This window comes from Paroedura picta, chromosome 7 (assembly GCF_049243985.1).
Source record: "Paroedura picta isolate Pp20150507F chromosome 7, Ppicta_v3.0, whole genome shotgun sequence".
NCBI classification, from domain to species: domain Eukaryota; kingdom Metazoa; phylum Chordata; class Lepidosauria; order Squamata; family Gekkonidae; genus Paroedura; species Paroedura picta.
This window is the reverse complement of record NC_135375.1, coordinates 58,082,446-58,103,687: the sequence shown is the minus strand read 5'-3', so window position 1 is coordinate 58,103,687 and position 21,242 is coordinate 58,082,446. Positions and strand designations below refer to the sequence as shown.

The 21,242-nt window shown below is 40.0% G+C and overlaps 2 protein-coding genes across 5 annotated transcripts in view; one reads left to right on the top strand and one right to left on the bottom strand.

Annotated features, from left to right (window-relative positions):
• The window catches only part of FBN2 (fibrillin 2), a 206,627-nt gene extending 197,282 nt beyond the window's left edge, over positions 1-9,345 (top strand). For all 3 annotated transcript variants that reach the window (XM_077344464.1, XM_077344463.1, XM_077344465.1), the window contains 4 exons: positions 562-681; positions 3,106-3,337; positions 5,142-5,307; positions 7,397-9,345. In XM_077344464.1, the coding sequence (XP_077200579.1) occupies positions 562-681; positions 3,106-3,337; positions 5,142-5,307; positions 7,397-7,762 (884 nt within the window). In that variant the 3' untranslated portion in view covers positions 7,763-9,345. The remainder of the gene's footprint in view (positions 1-561; positions 682-3,105; positions 3,338-5,141; positions 5,308-7,396) is intronic.
• A 7,598-nt stretch (positions 9,346-16,943) lies between these two features.
• The window catches only part of SLC12A2 (solute carrier family 12 member 2), a 57,625-nt gene continuing 53,326 nt past the window's right edge, over positions 16,944-21,242 (bottom strand). For both annotated transcript variants that reach the window (XM_077344467.1, XM_077344466.1), the window contains one exon: positions 16,944-19,491. In XM_077344467.1, the coding sequence (XP_077200582.1) occupies positions 19,356-19,491 (136 nt within the window). In that variant the 3' untranslated portion in view covers positions 16,944-19,355. The remainder of the gene's footprint in view (positions 19,492-21,242) is intronic.

The window sequence follows — 21,242 nt, the reverse complement described above, 5'->3', positions numbered from 1 at the left end:
TCACCAGCTTCTTGGAATTGGTTGAGCATAACTCTCGCTGGGGGGCATAGGCAGAGAGGTGGTCCCTCAGGTACCCGGTCTCAGACCACATATGGTCTTGAAGGTGATTACCAAGACCTTACATTTGATCTGGGATTTGACTAGTAATCAGTGCAGTTGGTGTAGTACAGGCCATATAGAGGCCCTCCAGGGAGTTCCTGTAAGAACCCTGGCTGCTGCATTGTGTACAAGTTGCAGTTTCCAGAGCAGAGATAATGGTAGGCCCACAGAGTGAGTTAGAGAAGTGACTGTCACATGGATCACTGTGGCCAGATTATTCTGGTGTCCAGATAAGAGAAGTGACTGTCACATGGATCACTGTGGCCAGATTATTCTGGTGTCCAGATAAGGCATTGGCTTGTTGCAAGTAGAAGAACGCCAGCCACGCTATTCTTGTGACCTGAGCCTCCATAGAGAGGGAAGCATCAAGGGTAACACCTAGGTTCCTGGAGGAGTGTCTTGGTGCATTTCACTTTGTTTAATTTGTACTTGTTTTGCTTTTGCCACACTGTTTCTTTACAGATGTAGATGAGTGTGAAGGAAATCACAGGTGTCAACATGGTTGCCAAAACATTCTTGGTGGTTACAGGTGTGGTTGCCCACAAGGATATGTTCAACATTACCAGTGGAATCAATGTGTTGGTAAGACTATTTTGCAAGCAGAATATTCCAAAATTCAAGTTTTACATGTCTGAAAAGTAAGATTAAAACTAATAAATAAATCAGCACACCAAGTTTCAAATTAGAATCTGAAAACAGTGCATATTTGTAGACCATGATTTTCTATGTTTGTATACTGTACACGTTACTGTTAATACCATTATCAGTTCCAAAATCTTGATAAGATTTCTTTTGTCCTCTCATATGATGTGCCCAAATCTACATTAAAGTGCATGTCAGACACTAACTGCTTTCTCACCTTGCTTTTAATTGCCTTCATATAATTGATTAAGGTTCCCAATAAAAGGCATATCTACATTTATAAAAAACAATTCCAATATTCCATCACATTCTATTGTGATGGGGCCTGTGGCATCAAGCAGTTTTGTCCTGTCCTCAGTGCTTTCTCTCGATTCTTTCCTATAAAGCAGACTTTCTTAACCAGGGTTTCATGAAACCTTGGGGTTTCTTGACATCCCTGGAAGCGTTTCCCAAATAAGTGGGGAAAAATTTAATTTTTACATATTTTATAATTTGTTAAACATTTATCATATTGATGGAATGACATTCAAAGAAATGATTGCAACCTTCTTATTGATTGAGTACCTATTGGAAAGATATCTATGAAATTGCATGGTGGAACCTCAAGAGAGGGAGGGCCTGTCTCTGCCTGCTGCTGTCCTCAAAAAATTTCATAGAGATAATGCAGGATGCAGATATAGGGATGTGCAATTCGGCGGCCAGTCCCGCCGGTCGCAGCCAGCACCGTGCCACGAGGGGGAGTGCAGTGCAGGCAGCGGCGCGACAATGGGAGCAACTGCACAAGTGTGGAGTTCTGTGCCTGTGGAGTTGCACCTGCCTTCACGCTGCCACCCGCACCGCCCTCCCCCTCCCCTCCGCGGCGCAGCGCAGCGCTGGCTGCAACCAGCGGGAATGGCCGCTGAAGCGGCCAAATGGCACATCTAATGCAGAATGCTTATATTAGAGATTGGGTCAAGTCACTTCTCTCCATCAAGATCCCAGATAAAGGAATGTACTTTTTGTTCTGTAAACAATGTATCAACAGTTCTTAGGGAGGGCTGAGGGAGGGGGTCCTGGAAATAACTTTCTAAGAGTGGCATTATGGAATTGGCTGGGCAGCTCTCTGAGGTAGGCATGATGTAGGATGTATAAAAAGCTGTGTAACTAAGGCTGATTCTGCAGTTACTTTGTTTATTCTGTTGTGGATACTGCTGAATTATCTATTTGAACTTGGGTCTTCCTCTATTCCCTCCCCCATTGAAATAGAAAGTGTTCTGTATGTGATTAGGGAAGTTAAGAAGAGGGGGATTGCCAAGTGCAGCAGGGGCGTCTTTTCTTGAACAAGGGAGGGGGGAAGATTGGAGACAGCAGAGGAGGGGGAATAAATCCAAGAGAAGTTAGGGCTTCTGCCAAGAGAATTAGGGCTTCCCCTTTAAGGGAGCCTTGCAACCTGGGAACCAGGAACTGGCACCCTGGCCAATCAGGGCTTTTCTACAGCAATGCAACGATTGGCTGGCTGGAGCAGGCTTTTAGTTCAATATATCTGCATATAGGGGAGAGGCAAAGCGGAGACGGAGGCGGCCGCAGGAGCTTCACTGCAGCCCAGGACGGGAGAGCTAACACTCGTCCGCTCTTACTGTCTGCTTTTACCGCTGAGGGAATCGAGACCTTTGGCCTGGCCGATAGCCCCTGCCCCCCGAAGTCCCCCTGCGTGGCAGATATTCGCAAGAGCAAATGAAGAGCTGATGTGGAAGGAGCCTGAAAGATTAAAAAAATAAAAAACAAATATATGTATATATTTGCATATAAGCCGAGGAGGGCTTTTCAGTGTAAAAAAAGGTGCTGAAAAACTAGGCTTATACGCGAGTATATAGGGCAATTTGTCTCTTGGTCAAATTGCTTTGTTGGGGGGGGGTTGAGCACTCTGGAACCCAGTATTCAGAACAACCGGTAGAGGCAGCATATCTTTTAGTATGGAGAGTGCATTCCTGAAAATAACAAATGAGGGACTGCCTTGTTTACTTCCTCCAGGCACAACCCCATCCTCCCTTGTGGGATATTATTATCCATTACTATACTGAAACATGCTTGATTAGAAATTTTATATTTCTACAGATAACAAGGACTCTGATCCAGGCACAACCCCATCCTCCCTTGTGGGATATTATTATCCATTACTATACTGAAACATGCTTGATTAGAAATTTTATATTTCTACAGATAACAAGGACTCTGATCTATATTCTGAACATCATAAGATTAAGAATTCAGGAATTTATTTATTTAGAAAATTTTTGATCACTGAATACTGGAAACTGGTTGACTAGTATTCTCCTGGAAGATTCTTGTGCTTCAATAAAGAAAATGTTTTCATGTGTCTAACAGATGAAAATGAATGTTCGAATCCTAATATTTGTGGCTCGGCATCATGCTACAACACACTTGGAAGCTATAAATGTGCATGCCCCTCTGGGTTTTCATACGACCAGTTTGCAAGTGCATGCCATGATGTTAATGAATGTTCTTCTGCTAAGAACCCATGCAATTATGGCTGTTCCAATACAGAAGGTGGATATCTTTGTGGATGCCCTCCTGGATATTACAGAGTTGGACAAGGGTAAGTATTTGACTGTCTCCTCCATAGGACAGCATCTATTATAATGCTGTGTATCACAGCATGTTTTATTACATAGCTTAATCATGCTCCCCTACAAAAATTAGGTAGCTCAAGCCATTATCAAATTGAGAAAATGCATATGGGTTTCCAATTCTAAAGTAGCTTTGATATTCTTGACTGATGATAGCAGCATATGAAGTATAGTTTTTCACTTCCTTTCTTTTTAGTAACAACTGTTAGAACACAAGTGTCAAAGTCTGGGGCGGTGATACTCTGCATTCTTGGTACTTGGGGAGCAACTGTGGAAAGGCTTCAGGAGTTCTGGCTTCACTGATGAACATCCTGATGGCACCTGTATTTTGGCCACTGTGTGATACAGAATATTGGACTGGATGGGCCATTGGACTCATCCAACATGGGTTCACTTACATTCTTATGTTCTTAATAGCCCAGTATAATAATGCAAAGAAAAATAAAACAGGTTTCTATAAAGCAACCAAAGGGATCCCCACCACCTTTGTGGAATTTTGGAAGGAATTGGGCTTTTTAAAAATAATACTTTCAGTTATAAGGTGTAGTTGGAGTAGCAAGTTAAAGTTTTTGGGTTCAAAGCTGTGAGATATATTTTGCAGTGAGCAAGGACATGGAGATTACTGAGGCAGAAGATGTATAAAAATAACAGACAATATTTATGTATAGGTTGTTTTTAAAGCATAGTTTGACAAGGCAGACAGTCCCAGAAGGCACTTAAACTGAAGCTAGTTATGCCTTCAAGTTGTAATTTGAATGTTCTTAACACTTGCAGTTACAAACAGGCTTTCACTGCCTAGCCACCAAGTGGAGTAATTTTACACCCACAGGACTCCACTCACATCAGCCTTCCCTTTCCCAAGAGTCAGACTAAACTGTTCCAGGTTTTCTCATCACCAGTAACAGGCCTCACAACCAGGTATTCTGTCCTCTTGCAGAGGTATAATTAAACCACTGTGACATGCTACCAGGTGGAGCCAACTGTCCGTCACAATTCAGTACTCTGAATATTGTTCCTGTGTACTGTATACCCTGTGCTGACAGGCTCATGGAAATTGTAGTCCATGGACATCTGGAGAGCCATTGTTTGGCCACTCCTGCCATAGGGTATAATGGAGAATCAATATGGGACTCTGGGATGCTGTTTTTTTAGGTAGATTCACCAAATAGCTCCTAGTGCCTCTCCTCAAAAACATCTCCAAGTTTGAAAAAGATTGGATTAGAGGTGTCCACATCCTCTATTGCTTTCAATGAAAGGGGGGGAAAGGCATTTAAAAGAAATCTGGTTCCTTTGCAAGCTGTGAATGAACTCTGAAGACCTTTAAAGGACTTCTTGTCCCTTTAAACTTCTGCAAGCTGCAAGTTCACCTCAAATGAATTTAAAGGGACTGCAGTCCTGTTAAATGCCTTTTAAATTTGATTATCTGGCAATCCAAGAATATCCTGAATATTCTTGGGATTTTTTCAAGGGCAGCCATTTTGGATAGCCAAAATAATTCTCACCATATCAAAATGTAGCATAGGATGTTATGACTGTGCCATATAAGCCACAATTAGTACAAATTATGGCTGGTGGTTGTGTCTGAATCTTCAAACTATGAGTGTTTTGCATGAATGTATTGCACACGGTATCTAGTGTATAACAAAATCTGAATCCAAGGGCACCTTTAAGATTTGGTCTTGGTGTTAACAACTTATTTATTCTGGTGAGGGCACCAATTCATGATGAGGCTACAATGTGACTTCTAAGTATAACATAATTGTTTTTCAACAGACATTGTGTCTCAGGACTGGGATTTAATAAAGGTCAGTATCTGCCACTAGATGGTGATGAAGAGAATTCTCTGTCTCCTGAAGCGTGTTATGAATGTAAAATTAATGGTTACTCCAAGAAAGACAACAGGAAGAAAAGGAGCATCAATGAAACTGAGCCTGCTAAGGTAAACAAGTAACAGGTCCAGCTTGCTTTTAGTTGATGTTGCTGAATTAAGTCCCAGAGATTTTGCCAAATAGGGTTGCTGATCTTTTCCTCCAACTTATGGAGGAAAATGTATCAGTACAGGGAGAGGAACAACCACTACTGAACTGGAAGATGTGTTTGACTATCAGGCGGCGACTATAAAGGAAGACGGTGCTCCTGCTGGCATTAAAATGGCCGCAGCCTTTATTACAACATATCCTCAACGGAGGGTTGGCCCCACGACCGGATAGGGAACCTGACCACATTCAGCCATCCAGCTGCATTTTATTCACCACTGTGGCGCTCGGGGTCCCCGCCTCGCTCCCAGCTGGAAGGGCGGGTCACGCTACGTCATGGTATCTCCACGCAGGGGAGGCAACTTTAGAGAACCAAAGGGCGTCCGCCTCCATTGGAATCTACAGCTGCCTGGCCACAGGCCCCTAGCCTCCCAGCCAGCTAGGCCACGCCTTTTCCGTGACCGGCCTCATTAAGGAGACCCTCTTCAGACGGGAGTCCCGTACACAGATGGGACTCCCTGCCAAACAGGTTCCTTACTGACCGAAACACACAGCTGCGACAAATTAGCACAAAATTAACAATGAATCATAAAACAGGGTGGGAGGGAGGGTTGCTGTTCTGCTGGCTGCGGCACGGAGAGGCCGAGAAGCCTCGCGCTTGGCCTTAAATAGGCCAGCACTCAGCCCCCACCACGTGACCTGGGCTATATAGCCCAGCAGGAGCACGCGGCCTCCTGGCGCTGCCGCGGCGTCAAACCGCGGCTCGAGGTGAGTCTTGGCCTTCGAATACTACCTTCTGACCAGTAGGTGGCATCAGTCTATGTTAGTTATCATGGCAGGAATATAGAGTTATGTAGATCTGCCTTCTGTTTCAAAGAAGTTTTCACATTTCATTTTTGTAGCATAATAAAAGAGTAAAAGTTAGTTTATGAGCAAGAATAAATCAGTGTAATGGGCATTTCTAATAGGAACAAAGGTTCCCAGGGGAAATCTGTGCCATGCCATTTAATCAATATTAAATTTACAAGTTTGGATTTTAATGCATCCTTGAACTGGTTCTTCTTCACTCTATCCTACCAGCACTGTTTATTTTGCCTTTCACTAATGTTAGTATATTATCTATAGTCCAAGAAAGACAACACCATATCAAAATGTAGCATAGGATGTTATGACTGTGCCATATAATACATCTGTTACTATAAATATTGTTTATTATTTATTATTATTACTTAATAATAAATATTGTTTATTATTTATTATTATTACTTACATTTTTCAAACCCCGCTTTTGGCCATCTTATGGCAGTTTACAGATAGTAAAAAATATAAAATACAATAAAATACAGAGATTACACTAATTACAATAAAAGGCAGCAAAATCCTATATCAGTTGACCCTCCCACCTAAATTCCCATACCTGCTTGAATCCCCTCCCATCAGACTCCATGCCCTGAGGTAGATGTGAAGATGGTTAAGATGTTTAGGAATATCTGGAGGAGGGACCCAAGGATCTTCCATGATCCAGCCTCAAACAGACACCTGGTGGAAGAGTTCCATTTTACAGGACCATGATAGTTCCAAGACGGCCCTTAGATCTTCCGGGAGCTCATTCCACCAGGTAAGGGCCGGGACCAAAAAGACCTTGGCCCTGGTCAAGGCCAGGAGCACTTCACGTGGGTAAGGGACCACCAGGTTGTTAGAATCCATGAACCCATGATTGGGTGACCGAAATCTGGGCTCAAGAAGGCCCGGTATAGTCAGAATAGTCAGAATTTATATAATTTCCCATTATTCAGTCAAATATACTTTGAAATGTTATTGAAATACTTTGAAATACTTTGAAATGTTAAACTTTTCCTTGAAAGTTACAAAAACCTATATTTTTCCTTTAGTCAAATGGTTAAATTAAGTCTGCTGTGTGCAAAGTCTTGTATTTTTATTCATTAATAAAACTCATCTCTAGTTGCATATGAGATTCAGAAGAAGACTTCTGGGATGCAGCAAAGTTTTATCTAAACCTTTTGCCCTCAACTTTCACTTCTGGTTGAACAGATCAGTCTGGAAAGTTTGGACATCGACCATCCATTGATAATGAAGTTGAACATCTCTACCCTTGGCAATAAGGAACACATCCTAGATCTCATGCCTGCAATACAGCTCCTCACAAACCATGTCCGCTATATTGTCTCTTCTGGTAATGACAGCAGTATCTTCCGGATACACCAGGTGGATGGGCTCAGTTATCTTCAGGTTGTTAAAAAACAGGCTGTGCCTGGCACTTACACACTGGAAATCGTTAGCATTCCTCTTTACAAAAAGAATGAACTAAAGAAACTGGAAGAAAGAAATGAGGACAACTACCTCCTAGGAGAGCTTGGAGAAGCTCTGAAAATGAGGCTTTATGTTGAACTCTACTAAAACCTCCACTACTAAGTTTCACTTTATGAATGACCCACATCTCTCCATGTACTTATCCACCTGAAGATACTTTGCTCTTCAAAAGCTTTAAAGAAATCAGTGAATTATTTTTTGTAAAGACCAAAGACTATAATGGATAAAGACCTCTGTATAATCTCCATTCTGTCCAAGACTGCAGAATGGCCATTTGATTCTACCATGTCCAAAGCTTTGACTACAATGCCAGTCATGGTTACTGTATCTTCTATATAACCTCAATTTAAAATATATTTTTTAAAAATAAAAAATGGACATTCAGGAGGTCAGCATATGGCACTATATGGCACAAAAATGTGAGTTACCCTTTTTCATGTTAGCAGTCTAGCATGTTAGGTATTTTGCTATAGTTCCTAAATTAAAAAATAGAGATTTTATTTATTTTTAATGCAGTAATATATGGAGAAATTAACAATCTATGTTAACAAAAAAGGGAAACATTTGTTTTTCTTTGAGATTTTATCAATTTGAACTATTATGAGTAAGAGGTTCTTTCTTTTTTAAAAATAAGAAGAAAAACTAATTGATTCTTAAAAAAATATTTCCTGTCATAATTGTGCCAGTTGTCCATATAGCATAAAAACCATTTTTTCAAAATGCTATAATAGAGCCAGATGAGCACTGTAGTACACTTCTATAGGGACAAAAATATATTTTTCCAAGCAGCATCAGGACATCATTAATGTCTATGAACAGAATGCCAGTACCTGTAAGACTCAATATTAATGCTCACATCATAGGCATAGGGACTAGATTCCATATTCAGGAGAAGCAAGAATGGAAGATGATGCACAACCACTGTAGCAAAATACCTGGACTGCATGGGGTACATTAACTTTGCAGGCCAAACCGTACTGTATTTCCTTCAGATAACCTCAGTATATCACATAACACCTCATCCATTACAAACTAAAGGTGCTCTACATACTTGCATTACTGTAGGCAGCTGAATACAAACCTCTTCTTAGGAAGGGGCATCTGATTTCTCATTCTGTTTGGTGCTGGCTTGGATTAATGCTGAAATGGATATGACTGAGCTGTTTCAGAACTGCCAGAAGTGCATGCTGCACAGAAACAAAGCATATTTGAAAACAATTAAGAAATTTCATTAATACTGTAGTTACACACAATATGCCTCATTTTATCATAGCCTATTTTGTAAGTGACTTTTTGTACAATGAGTTGACATTTAGTTTATTTTAGTATTTTTTAAATTGTTGTGCCATTATGTGTTAATAAGTATAAGTCGCCATGGTGCTTTTATTGACAGCTGGTACCTGTAACATGTTACATAAAAGAATCTCACACGTGAAACAGTCCAAAGCACATCCCAATCCCTGGTTTCAATTCAGTCATATACCTTTGCCAACCAAAGAGTAGCAACGAGTTACACTCAGTGTTTGGATTCATATTTTGTATTTTCTTTATGAAAGGAAGAAACAATTGTGAATTGCAATTTTGTTTTTGAAGAGGGAAAATGTTTGTTTTATGGGCCTTTGTACTAATACAACACCACTTTTCCAGCAATAAAACTTATTTTCTGGTAACTTGGTTTTGGGTTTGTTTTTTGAGGAGTAGTCATATCTGGCCACTGTTGTGGCAAAACAAACAACAACAAAAATCCCATGGTACCTTACAGGCTCATAGCATTTATTCCAGTATGAGCCAGAGTCAAAACTCACTTCCTCGGATAAAATGGAATTAAAACCACTTATCTCATTTTAGGAATGTTGCCGTAGCAGTAGGAGAAGGAATTGAGCAGAGAGGCCTGATATCATAAATCAGGTCTGATTCTCTCGTTACTGTAGCACAAGGAGCCTGCTTCAGCTTGCAGACCCTATTCTACCCTGCCCACTCCAAGGCATTCCTAACTTCTAAAAAGACATCTCTCTCTCTCTCACCACTGAACCCTTTTCAGTTCTGACGCCTTGCCTCTGTGTCTCCCTCTTTCCAGTGCTTGGCCACCATGGAGACAATTTATTACTGGAGACACTCCTGGAAGAATAGTTTCTTGTCAATTGCCAGCTTCCTTTCCTTCCTCAGATTTCCCTTTGTAATAGTGTGCCCAAGGTGGTGGAGGTCTATGTAGAACAGAGAACTACTACCGTCATCAAAAAAAAATATTTAAAAAAATGTTTACAAGCATATTTCTAGTACAGCACCAAATTGAACAAGAGATTCCAAAAGAAATTGGGTAAAAATGAAATCCTTTTGTTCCTCACTAAACATGCCCTATCAATAAAATATAGGACAAGCCTCTCTATCGTAAAAAGTTACAGGTATCTCCCAAGTTAAGATTTTCTTAAAGCTTGCTTCTGCTCCCCATGGCCAGTGGCTGCCTTAGCAGACCTCAAGTGAGAGCTTTGTCCCTCTTGATGGAATCTGTGCAAAACAGCACTTCTTCCTTGTTCTCCTCATTTTATTACCTCTCTTCCCCACTCACTTTCCAGGTCAGGCTGGGTGAAAAGGCCACATGTTTATTGAGATTTTCAAAGAATTCTAAAAGATAAAAGAACAGGAATTGATGGTTCTATCTTTAATGATTATGTCCATCAATTTGCCCAGAACAAACATTAAGCTAATCAGCCTGTAATTTTCCAGATGAAGGTTTTTGTACCTCTAAGGTGTCTCAAAGCAGTTTACAATCAGCTTCCTTCCCTCTACCCCACAACAGACACCTTGTGACATAGATGGGGCTGGGAGAGTTCTGTACCTGACCCAGGGACACCCAGCAAGCGTCAGGTGAAAGAGTAGGGAATCAAACCTGGTTCTTCAGATTAGAGTCCTCTACTCTTAATCATTACACCATACTTGCTCTCTGAATTCTTTTTTACAAATGAGTGTTACATTGGTCACTCTCCAGTCATTTGGTACAGAGGGTGATCTTAGGGACATGCTGCATAACTTAGAAGATGAGTTCTTTGAGAACTCTGTGATGGATACCATCTGGTCCCAGTGATTTGCCAGTTTACAATCTGTCTATAAATTCAAGAATTCCTTGTCACTACTAATTGCCAAAGATACACATCCTCCCCATCCAGGAAGTATCTGATCTATATGTTCAGCAGTGAAAAGAGACGAGAAGAATTCATTTAGGTTCTCAGCTGTTATCCTCCTTTAGTTCTTTAATTCCATAGTCATTCAGTAGTCCTTCAGCATCCTTAGCCAGTTTCCTGCTCCTAAAGTATTTTATATACATATATATTATTGGTCTTAATGCTCCCTGTGATATGGTCTTCAAAATACATTTTTGCACCACCAATAGTCCACTTGCATTTCCTTTCTGCAAGCTCATGTTGGTTTTCGTTTGCATCATTGGGCAAACTTTCCAGTTGCTGAAGAAAGCCTTTTTCATTCTAACAGCTTTCCTTACCCTGCTCACCAGCCATGCTGGTGGCCTTTTAGATTTCCTACTACCTTTCCTGACTTACGGTACACATTATAACTAAGCCTCTAGCATTGAGATTTTGAGTAACCCCCAAGCCCTTTGGAGAGATTCGACATTCTTGACTGTTCCTCTCAACTTCCTTTTTACCAGATACCTCCTTTTATAGGCTTCCTCTTTTGAAATCTATGACTGTGTTGGCACTTGTACACATGCACAGATTAGTGATTCCTGTTTCTAGTCAGTTTAACCTCATCCACATATCGCACCAGAATCTGAGCAACCTCATTGAAGATTCAGTTCAGGGTTGTCGGTTTGGCTCCATGACTGACTGTTCTAGAGCACAGTAATTTATCTAAAATCTTTTGTTTCTTTGACATGACTGGAACATGTATTTATCCAGTTGATATGAAAATCATTAAAGTTGCCTATACTTTGAATGTATGTCACTAGATATAAAGTAAAAATATAATTATTAGATGTTTTGCACTGTCTGCCTGGTATATAGCTAACCACAAGGATGTTAAAGACCAACACAGACATTAATCTCTTTTTGGTATTACTAGAATGTAGGTTATACATGAGCTGTCATACATGGTCAGTGTTAACTACTGTTCACTTTGGTTTTAAAGCTTCATTTGTTGTAGGAAATTACTTTGCAAAGGTGAATGATTGCTCATTCTTTTTCTGTGTTCATTGGAAACTAAGCTAATTTGGTTGGCTCCTAATTTCTAGGAAGCAGCTTGTATTAATTCATTTTTGTTTCAAAGGAAAGGATCCAACTGTATTCCAGGAAGTAATGTAGACAAGTTTCAAAAGAAAATATGAGCGTGTTTCAAAGTCACAAAAGGAACTGATTCCCTACAGCTGACGTCAGTGGGAGTTCTGGCATTCTCTTCAGTGGAAATGAATTGGAGCCAAAGAGTTTTAAATGCAGAAAGAAAGGGGGGAGGATGTGCAATGCTAATATCAAGCAGAATTCCATCTGGAATTTCCTAAAAATAGGATCCTCAGATCACTTTTTTTGGGAGGTGAGAACAGTAGGTGAGGCACTTTTACTCATTTGGTGCAAGAGACCGATAGGTTTCCCTTTTTACTCAAGCAAAATGTAATCCATGTACCTTGCTTTCAGACTGTGGATCATTTTATTTATTTAATATATATGTATGTATCATACTTTCAAAAAACTTTCCAAGAAAGCAAAAGATGGGCTAAATAAATTTTCAAGGAACTATTATAGAATCTGACAGTTTGTGCTTCCATTTTGAGTGCAGTTGTACAGTTTTTAGAGTTTTAGGCTATGATCTAGAAGATTCAGATTGAAAGCAAAGCACACCTAAGGCAAGAATAACTCCTTCACTGTGTGCTGAGGCTGCAAACATGAAGCATATGCAGAGTGGTTGCCCCTCACCACACAGTAATCACAAATGCCCACCAGGCTATTATCAGAAGCTATTTCTAGTTCTGAGAAGCAAAATATAGTTATAGCTGTTGTCAGAGATGTATAAATCCCATATTAAAATTTCAGATTTTTTCATTTTTTCTTACATGCATTAAAAATGTTTCCCCAAAATTTCCATTCTTACCACAAGATGGGGCTTGAGCACTAGAAATGAAGGTTTGATAGCCCACACTCCCCAGATCTCTCACACACATCAGGTTCCATTTTCCAGTAGAGGTGGGAGAGCAGTGACACAATTCATTTGCGGTCCACATGGAAAGAAAGGCAATGTGCAAACTTTTTTATATAAACAGTGAACAATTGATATCCTTGGGCCATTTCTATTATTTTGACAAAGAATGTAAGGATTTTTAAATCTTTATACATAGTATAGATTTTTTGTTTTAAAAAGCAATGTTTTTTAAAAGCTCCCCGTTTGCTAAAATAATTCCCCCCCTCAATGATTTCCAATATGGAGATAGCCACATTCAGTTCTATCAATTCATCTTTTCTTTAATTCACATGGCTGGACTTCTGTACTCAAGGAAAAATAGAAATTCCAGTGATTTTCCAGCTCTTAGATTCAAAGCAATGAGGGATTTAAAAAGCAAAAGTCATATAACATCTTTTATTCAGGAAAATGAGAATCACATAAGCATTTGCAAGCTTTTTCTTTCTTTCTCTAGAGCGCTTCACCAGAATGTTAAATTTAAAAAAGGAGTGGGTGAGATTTTTCAGGCTGTTTTTTACTGAATGTTCAGCTGACTTCAGTGGGTGCAGGGTGCAACTAGCATCAGGCACAGAATTGTGGGAAGAAGAAAAAACAGAAACCATCCCACTGAAAACACAGAAGCCTGTGATTAATCAAATATCACTGTGATACCAAATAGAACGCACAGGTACCTTAAAACGTCAAGAGCAAAGGGAAAATGTAGTTATTCTTATAGTAATAATACTGGAGAGTATTGGTTGTTACTCTGCTTAATGCATTCATATAAACCAACTTGTCGGGGCATTACCTGATTAGCTCCTGAGGTATGTATTCCTCAGTCAAATTCTGGTATTCCTGAAGTGAAAAAAAATAAGGTAGTAGTTGCTTTGGTCCACAGAAAAAAATCCAAAAACAAATCCATGCATTACTTTTTATTTAGATGAAGTAACACCATACAGTGTGCAAGGGTTACAGATCAACAGAGAATGCCACTAACAGTGACTGCAGCAGAAAAAACAATTAATTCTTTCAGGAATATTCTGAATACTATCAGATACTCTTTCTATTTTACATCTCAAATAAAGTAGTAATAAATTGGAGTTACACAGTCCCACAAACCACATAGCCAGGGAAAGCTGTACAGTTGACCACAAGGATGAAAAGCACATACCTGTTCCTTTCTTCTTTGTTCTGTAAAAGGCAGAAAGTATGGTGTGGTCATCATTCAACATTTCACAACTGTTGACTTGTCTAGTAGATTTCAGGGCTAGGATGATGACTGATGTGTGATTAATGGGAACCAAGAAGACTCTCATCCAGTGTTTTCAGTGGGAGGAGGTGATGTCGCTCCAGAGAAAGGAGGAGGGATGTAGATCAGTAATGTAATGGTAAGTATCAAATACCGGTTCACCCAGGAACTTCTCAAAGTTTGGAGAAGTGTAGACAGTGAAACCAAGTATGATAGTGAGGAGCAATAATTTTTGCACTAGTAGTATTTTGGACAATCTGAAACATATAGCCTCTTCATAAGGAACAAGAGAATCAATGTTTATTAGGCAAGTGTTGTGCTATGAGAAAAATGTTGGTTCACAAAGTAGGTACTCTGTAATGAAGCAGATAGTTTGGATTGGGGGGTAGAAGAAGAGTTGGTTCTTATATGCTGCTTTTCCCTACCAGGAGGCTCAAAGCGGCTTACAATCGCCTTCCCATTCCTCTCCCCACAACAGACACCCTGTGGGGTGGGTGAGGCTGAGAGAGCGCTGATATCACTGCTCGATCAAAACAGCTTTATCAGTGCTGTGGCGAGCCCAAAGTCACCCAGCTGGTTGCATGTGGTGGAGCGCAGAATCGAACCTGGCATGCCAGATTAGAAGTCTGCACTCCTAACCACTACACCAAACTGGGTAGTAATCTCCACCCAGCAGTGGCAGCCATGTTCCCATCAGTTTGGATCACCCAGAGAAGAGGGGGGAAAGGAGAACACGGGAGGGATGGGAGGCCTGGATCTTACTCCACCAGATACAGAGTAGGGTGGTCCAGCAGGGGCAGGTTGACCTTCAGGAAAGCCAACTTGCTCACTCTGGCTGGATCCAGACAGGAGTAGCAGGGGCTGATAATTTCTCCCAGATGGGATCACAGTCTCTGGCTCTGCACGCCTGGCATCCCCACTGCTGCCCCTCCAATTCACTACTGACTAGCAGAATTTCTATATGGTTGAGCGCAGAGTTGTTGGGCTGCAGCTCCCCCCTCTCTCTTTGTTCCACCCGCTGTTCCCTCTGGCCATAACTACTGGCCTGAAGTCTGCACTTATTTGCATAGCCATTCCCTCAGGGCCTGGTTGCCATGCAGAGGCCAGTGCCTGTTCCAGCCTTCTAATAAGGGGTATGATTTGCCCCAGACTGGCCATACAGCAGTTTTCTGGAAAGGCTTTAGGACACATACCGTTTGGGAAAGGGTCAGTGAGTCATTGGAGTTGATGCTGAGATCCTGCTCCTCATACACAATAGTTACGGAAGAGAGGACATCCTGCCCTGTGCTCTTCTGATCCACCAAACAAACTATCATGACACTGAGTTGTTGAGTGTGTCCTGGATGAACCAGTGTTCAGGCTCATCCCCGTCTCTCATGTAGCAGCATGAAAAGTGAGCAGCTAGGTATTGAGCAGGAACCGTAGCTCAAAGATGGCAGTGTCCCAGGTGGCCTTCACAGAGCTCGCCAGCCCCAGAATGTCCCTCATCACCAGGTGAACCATTTGCACTAGGCAGTCAATGCCCTTATGGGCCTAAAGCTGAGCCAAACAGCCAATCATTCCACGGAATATCGTCTTTTAAAAAAATGTCTTGCAATATCTAATTCACCTGATCTGCTACATGTATGAGGCAGGATTGCTTCAAATTGATAGCCTCCGGTCCAATGCTTAGTGTCCTATATTATTTTTTATATCCTGCCTTTTACCCCAGTAGAGACTTAAAGAAGCTTACAGAGTTTGCCTCTTCTCTATTTTATCCTCTCAGCAAGTCTGTGAGGTGAAAGCATCATGGAGCAAGCTTCTAGTGCCTGAATGGGGATTTGAACCTGGATTTCCCCAATCCTAACCAGATACTGTAACCACTTCATCATGCTGGCTCTCAATACATGACACTTACAAAAGGGGGAAAAGTTGATCAACTTCAATGTACTGGTGCACAGCAAAAGACTGTCATCCCTTAAATGCCTTCCCCACCCTTCACTGAGAACAATGGAATTTTGCATATGTCTGTGCTGTGCTGTGCTTGCAACACCCCCTCCCCAATTGGGAAATGTTGAGCTGGCATTGCCACAGTGGAACGGATTCTGTGTGGCAGGCTGTACATATACCAGTTCTGTGGGGCTTGGAAAAAATCTCTTCCACCTTCAGTTTCCACTGCGCAGATTCTTTGGCTTGATATAAATCTTTTTTTGTCCCCCACCTCATTTGGAAAAAATGGAGAACAGGGACACTTTCTTTGAGGACCCATTAGAATTAGACAAAGGACTTGGAGGTTTTGAAGAGAGGCACCAAAAGCTATGCTGGCCTTTTGATGCCTCTGTCTCAAAATAGACCCCCTCAGAACTAATATTCCGACAGATTCCCCACTGACCATAATCATACCATAGGGTATAATAGAGCCGGGGGGGGGGGGGGGGGAGACAGAATTCTAATCCCATACCATTATTGGAATTCAGTTTTTTTCAGGAATACTGAAAGGGAGGGGGCAATATATCCAAATCCCAAAACTCCCCCCCCCCCGTTTTTGTGTGTGCACACCCTTAGTTCATATCAGTTACTTTACCTAGGATCATGCACTGGCATCTTAGCAGATATGAGACTTCAGTTTCTGCTCCTTGGAGTTTAAATTCAAGTCTATATCAATATGGACAAAAGCAGACATTCTTTCTAACAAGGGGGAAATCAGTTGGATTAAGCATACTATATGAGAAAAGAGCATCCCCTTAAATGCATTTTGCTTTTGAAAACCTCAAATTTCCATTTGATACATACTCCGGTATTTCTTGAACATAAAAAAGTGGTGCCAATATGAGGTGTGTTCAGAACTGGAAGTAAGCCAACATAATCAACAAAGGTAGGCTGGTTTAGGCAACTTACTTTAATTCACTCCCTTTTATTGCAGTGATCCTTCCTCAATACAGAGTAGTAACTGCAATATTCAATGTTATTAAAACATTAAAAAAGCCATTGTGTGTGACAGTTACAGTACAGTATTATCAAAATATGACATTTTCAAACTGTGGATAGTACCAATCAAAGCTCAATCTTTAAATTAAGACCATAGATCATGTTTAAATAACAGAAAAGCATATAAAAAGATTCATGTAAAAAGTAAAGCCTAATACAAACATAAGAAAACAAATAAATAATTGATTTATTTAGCTACTTTCCAAACAGTTCCTAATCCCATAACATAAAATTTCACCTATAGAAATGGTATTGCTGAGTGTCAATGGAAAAAAAATTACTTCAATTCATTACTGATTGGAAGTTTAAGAAAATATGGTGCCAAAAAGAAAACGAGTTTATATGAAATAAAAATTGAAATGGCTATGTCCCAAACTTGCCTCTTGCTAACGTTGCAGGAGGGTTAGAATAAATTTTACAGTTGCGGAGTTGTGTGTACGTACAAATTCTCATATGAAAAGCAACCTTTACATATATTTGTCATCACTTTAGAGACAGGGCACACATATAAACACTTTTCATTTGGTTCCTTTGACAGATTGCAAGCAATGTTTTTTTCTGTACGGGCAAAACTTTGAATAAGTGCATATCATTGCAATAGCAGCATGAGGTTCATGCCCTGCTGTCCACCTGTACATTAAAAAAAAAAAACTGAAACAGAAATTCAGATTCGTTGAATATTGTATCCCCTATCATCATGCCAATAAGTACTGCAAACCAGCATCATATTGATTACACACAGGGAATGTTTGTCAGGTAGTAAACTGCTCTTATTACAACTTCCAATTTCCTTTAAGACCTAGATACTGGCACTGATTTGCTCTACCCTAGCAGCCAATTTTTATTGCACTTCTGAAACAAATGAGAACACAGTCAACATTAGGAAAGACAATGAGAACCGTAACTTACTGGATCACACATCACTTCCTTAAGTTAATCACCTTTGTAACTGGTCGAATTGCTCTTCCCAAAAGAAGTGACCATTTAATTTGATCTTGTTCTGCGTAAAAGTATACTGTATATCTGCTTTCGATGACAAATAGTGAAATGATAATGTTCAATCCAGTACAGTAACCTGTATTGATGCAGGGAGGCTGCAAGGTTTTAAAATTGTTCTTGAGAAGTATATTCATAAGCACTCAGTGCTAACCATTGAATAAAAGCCTGAACTGATTTTTCAATACGCAAATTAGAGATTTAAAAAATCAGAAAGCAGTTCACACACACACACATACTAGGAGGGCACACAAATTGGCAGTTCTTGAATTCACAAGAGGTCATGTACAACTTAAACTGTAAGGTTAAGAGGATCAAACCTGAGTATTTAACAAGATTGAACATATATTCTCTCATGGAATGAATTGACCTTAGAACAACTTGAATAAAATGTGGTTCATTTAACTAGGTGAATGTATAGACAGCCTTAGAAAGAGTCTACACACCATCCATGGAAGTATCCCATATCACACTCTATGTTGACATCATTCTGTAACAGAACTATAGTTTCAGAGCAGAACTGCAGAATGAAGACTAGCCTATAATCTGCACCTATTAATCAATAAGAAGAAATAGTATGGAATTTGAGAACCATGTCCTCTCTCATTTAGTGTATTTTAGCTTTATTCAGTGGTACAAACTGAGCAGTACAAAGTTGTGGACATTAACAGTATGAATTTGGTTTTTATTACAGTCAGCCTGCCACGCTTTCCACCTTTGTTTCCGATCCAACAAATACCTTTAAAAAACCCAAAACCCAACAGCCACCATTCTGAACAATGGTAAACTTACAGAAGTAAAAAAACGAACAGCTTGATGGAAGACTAAAACATAGCATTTCTTATTGTAAGATGGAAGATCCTAGAAACTAAAGATTGATCTAATGGCAGACTTTGACATTCTTTATAAATTTACAAAACAGGGTATATGGATGAAATTTGGTTAATTTCAGAAGGCACCTCAAGGCTAAAAGGCTTTTATAAATCTATAATCCTTTCACTGATCAAAAATAAACACTTTTATTGCTGCCATTCAAGTAGCAAAGAAAAACCTGTTTATTCATTCTTCAGTCTAACAAAGAACCTTCCCCCATTAAGCAAGGTTAAATTACAGAAGAATTAGACAACTGAAGCTTTCGCAACTTTAGGAGTACAGTGACTTTCCTTGTGTGCTTTGTTCAAGTCAGTGGAACAGTGAAAGAGTCGTCACTTTTGCCTGCGTGTGATGTTAATATCTGAGACATCCCCGTCTCTCTCCTTTAGGCACTGAAGTACCATTTCTCCGCAGCTGTACACTGTGCAGTAGTGCTTAGGAATAGAAAGTAAGCACACTCTGATGATTCCCACGAACCAGGAGAATTGGCGGCAGATCCTTTGAAAGAGCTTCTATCCAAGCCATGTATAGCGCACTTGATACTGCACTTTTTCGTGCCACTGGCAAGCTCCTATGGTGCAAGAATGAAGGAAAAAAGATTGAAGGGAAAAGGAAAAAAGAGAGCCGTTGCTCACATTTCCTTCACACAGATTTATGAAATTACATGGATTACATACATGATGGTAGTTCATAGTCTGAGGAAGAGTGCTTGCACTCGAAAGCTCACGCCTTGAATAAATCTCTGTTGGTCTTAAAGGTGCTACTGGACTCTGATTTTGTTGTGTTATTTCCTTTACATAATTTACAATGATTTGGCACCCAGAATGCTAAATAATGCTTTGTAATAATAACAGACCATAACCATCATTTGGGGTAATGCTGATACACAGCATTGGCAAAGTGAACAGTAATCAGGATGCTTAGCAATACATGCCTTTCACAATTGCAGAAGTCCATTAGAGAAGTACCTTGTCTTCTGTAATGAAATATGCATCCATTCCACTCTACCCACCAAATCTGAGACTGAAAGGAAATTAAGACACCTAAATTTCATTGCTTGCTAGAGTGTTGGATGGTATTATGAAGCATCTGAGACACTGAGTTTTCTGACTTTACTTCTTGTACTCTCAATCTGGTTTTCCCTGACTTAAGCAAAGGTCCAAATCCTATAACACCACCAATAGTAACTCTCTCCATTGATTCTCATGTGCATTCCTTGTAAGTTTCCTATATGAGAAGATATATCCAGTATGTAGAGGGAACTATGTGGAAACAATTCCAAAGGCACAACATCACAATAGAAATGAAAATGAGGCTTTAAGGAACTGGAACATCGTCAGGAAACTTCTACAAATGGCAAGTATTTTCCTGTTTTCAGCCATTTTTCAAAATTGCCAAGTCACTTGGCTGCATCCAGGAAGTCTATCTGTTCAGGCTGAACTTGCCTGTGCTTACTACTATACCCTGAATAATGAGAGACAACGAACTTTTAAAACTTCTGAATGGGGTAAACATATGATCAATCAAAGTGTAATGCAAAAACTGACATTTAAATCAAAGTTATGACTTGGATGATTTCATTTGTCAACCCTGGTGTGACTGGGCAGAAAGATACAGGGCAATTCACATATTCTACAATTATCTGGCACAATGTTACTTAAGAAATTAATGATCTAGCTAGAGGATGCTAGAAAACAGACATCAGGAAAAAGGCTTTAGGGAAGGAAGTGAAGCTTTGTTGTACATATAAAACAGAACTAGATCAACTTGAGCAGTCTTAACGGCAGCCTATAAACATTGTGTTCTTAACAAATTGATGTCCTAAGCTCTGAATTAGAAGTATAAACATTTTCAGATTTTTTCTAATAGTTTCTGCTGAATAGTTTTAAAAGATCCTGCTTCATATCTTGACTCCCACATAGGAGTCGCAGTTAAGATGAGCAGCTCCGTACCTGCTTAGCATTGATTGATTAACGTAACTGTTATTAGCATTAATTGACTAACGTAACTGTTACAGCCCTATCAGGGTCTACAGAAGGATGATACCATGGCATCATAACAAGGTCGCTTGTCTTTTACCATAAGGAAAGGTGACTATGCGTTGTTCAAACTGTAATCGAATATTAAATGTTTAATGATTTTTAAGTTGTGTTTTTTACAAACAATCAAATACTTTTAGAACCATCAAATACTTTTAGAACAAACTAACTGCATGTATCCATTCCACACCAACTACCAAATCTGAGATGGAAAGGAAATTCAGACACTGAAATTTCATTGCCTGCTGGAAGCTTGGATGCTATTACAGAAAGACATGAGATA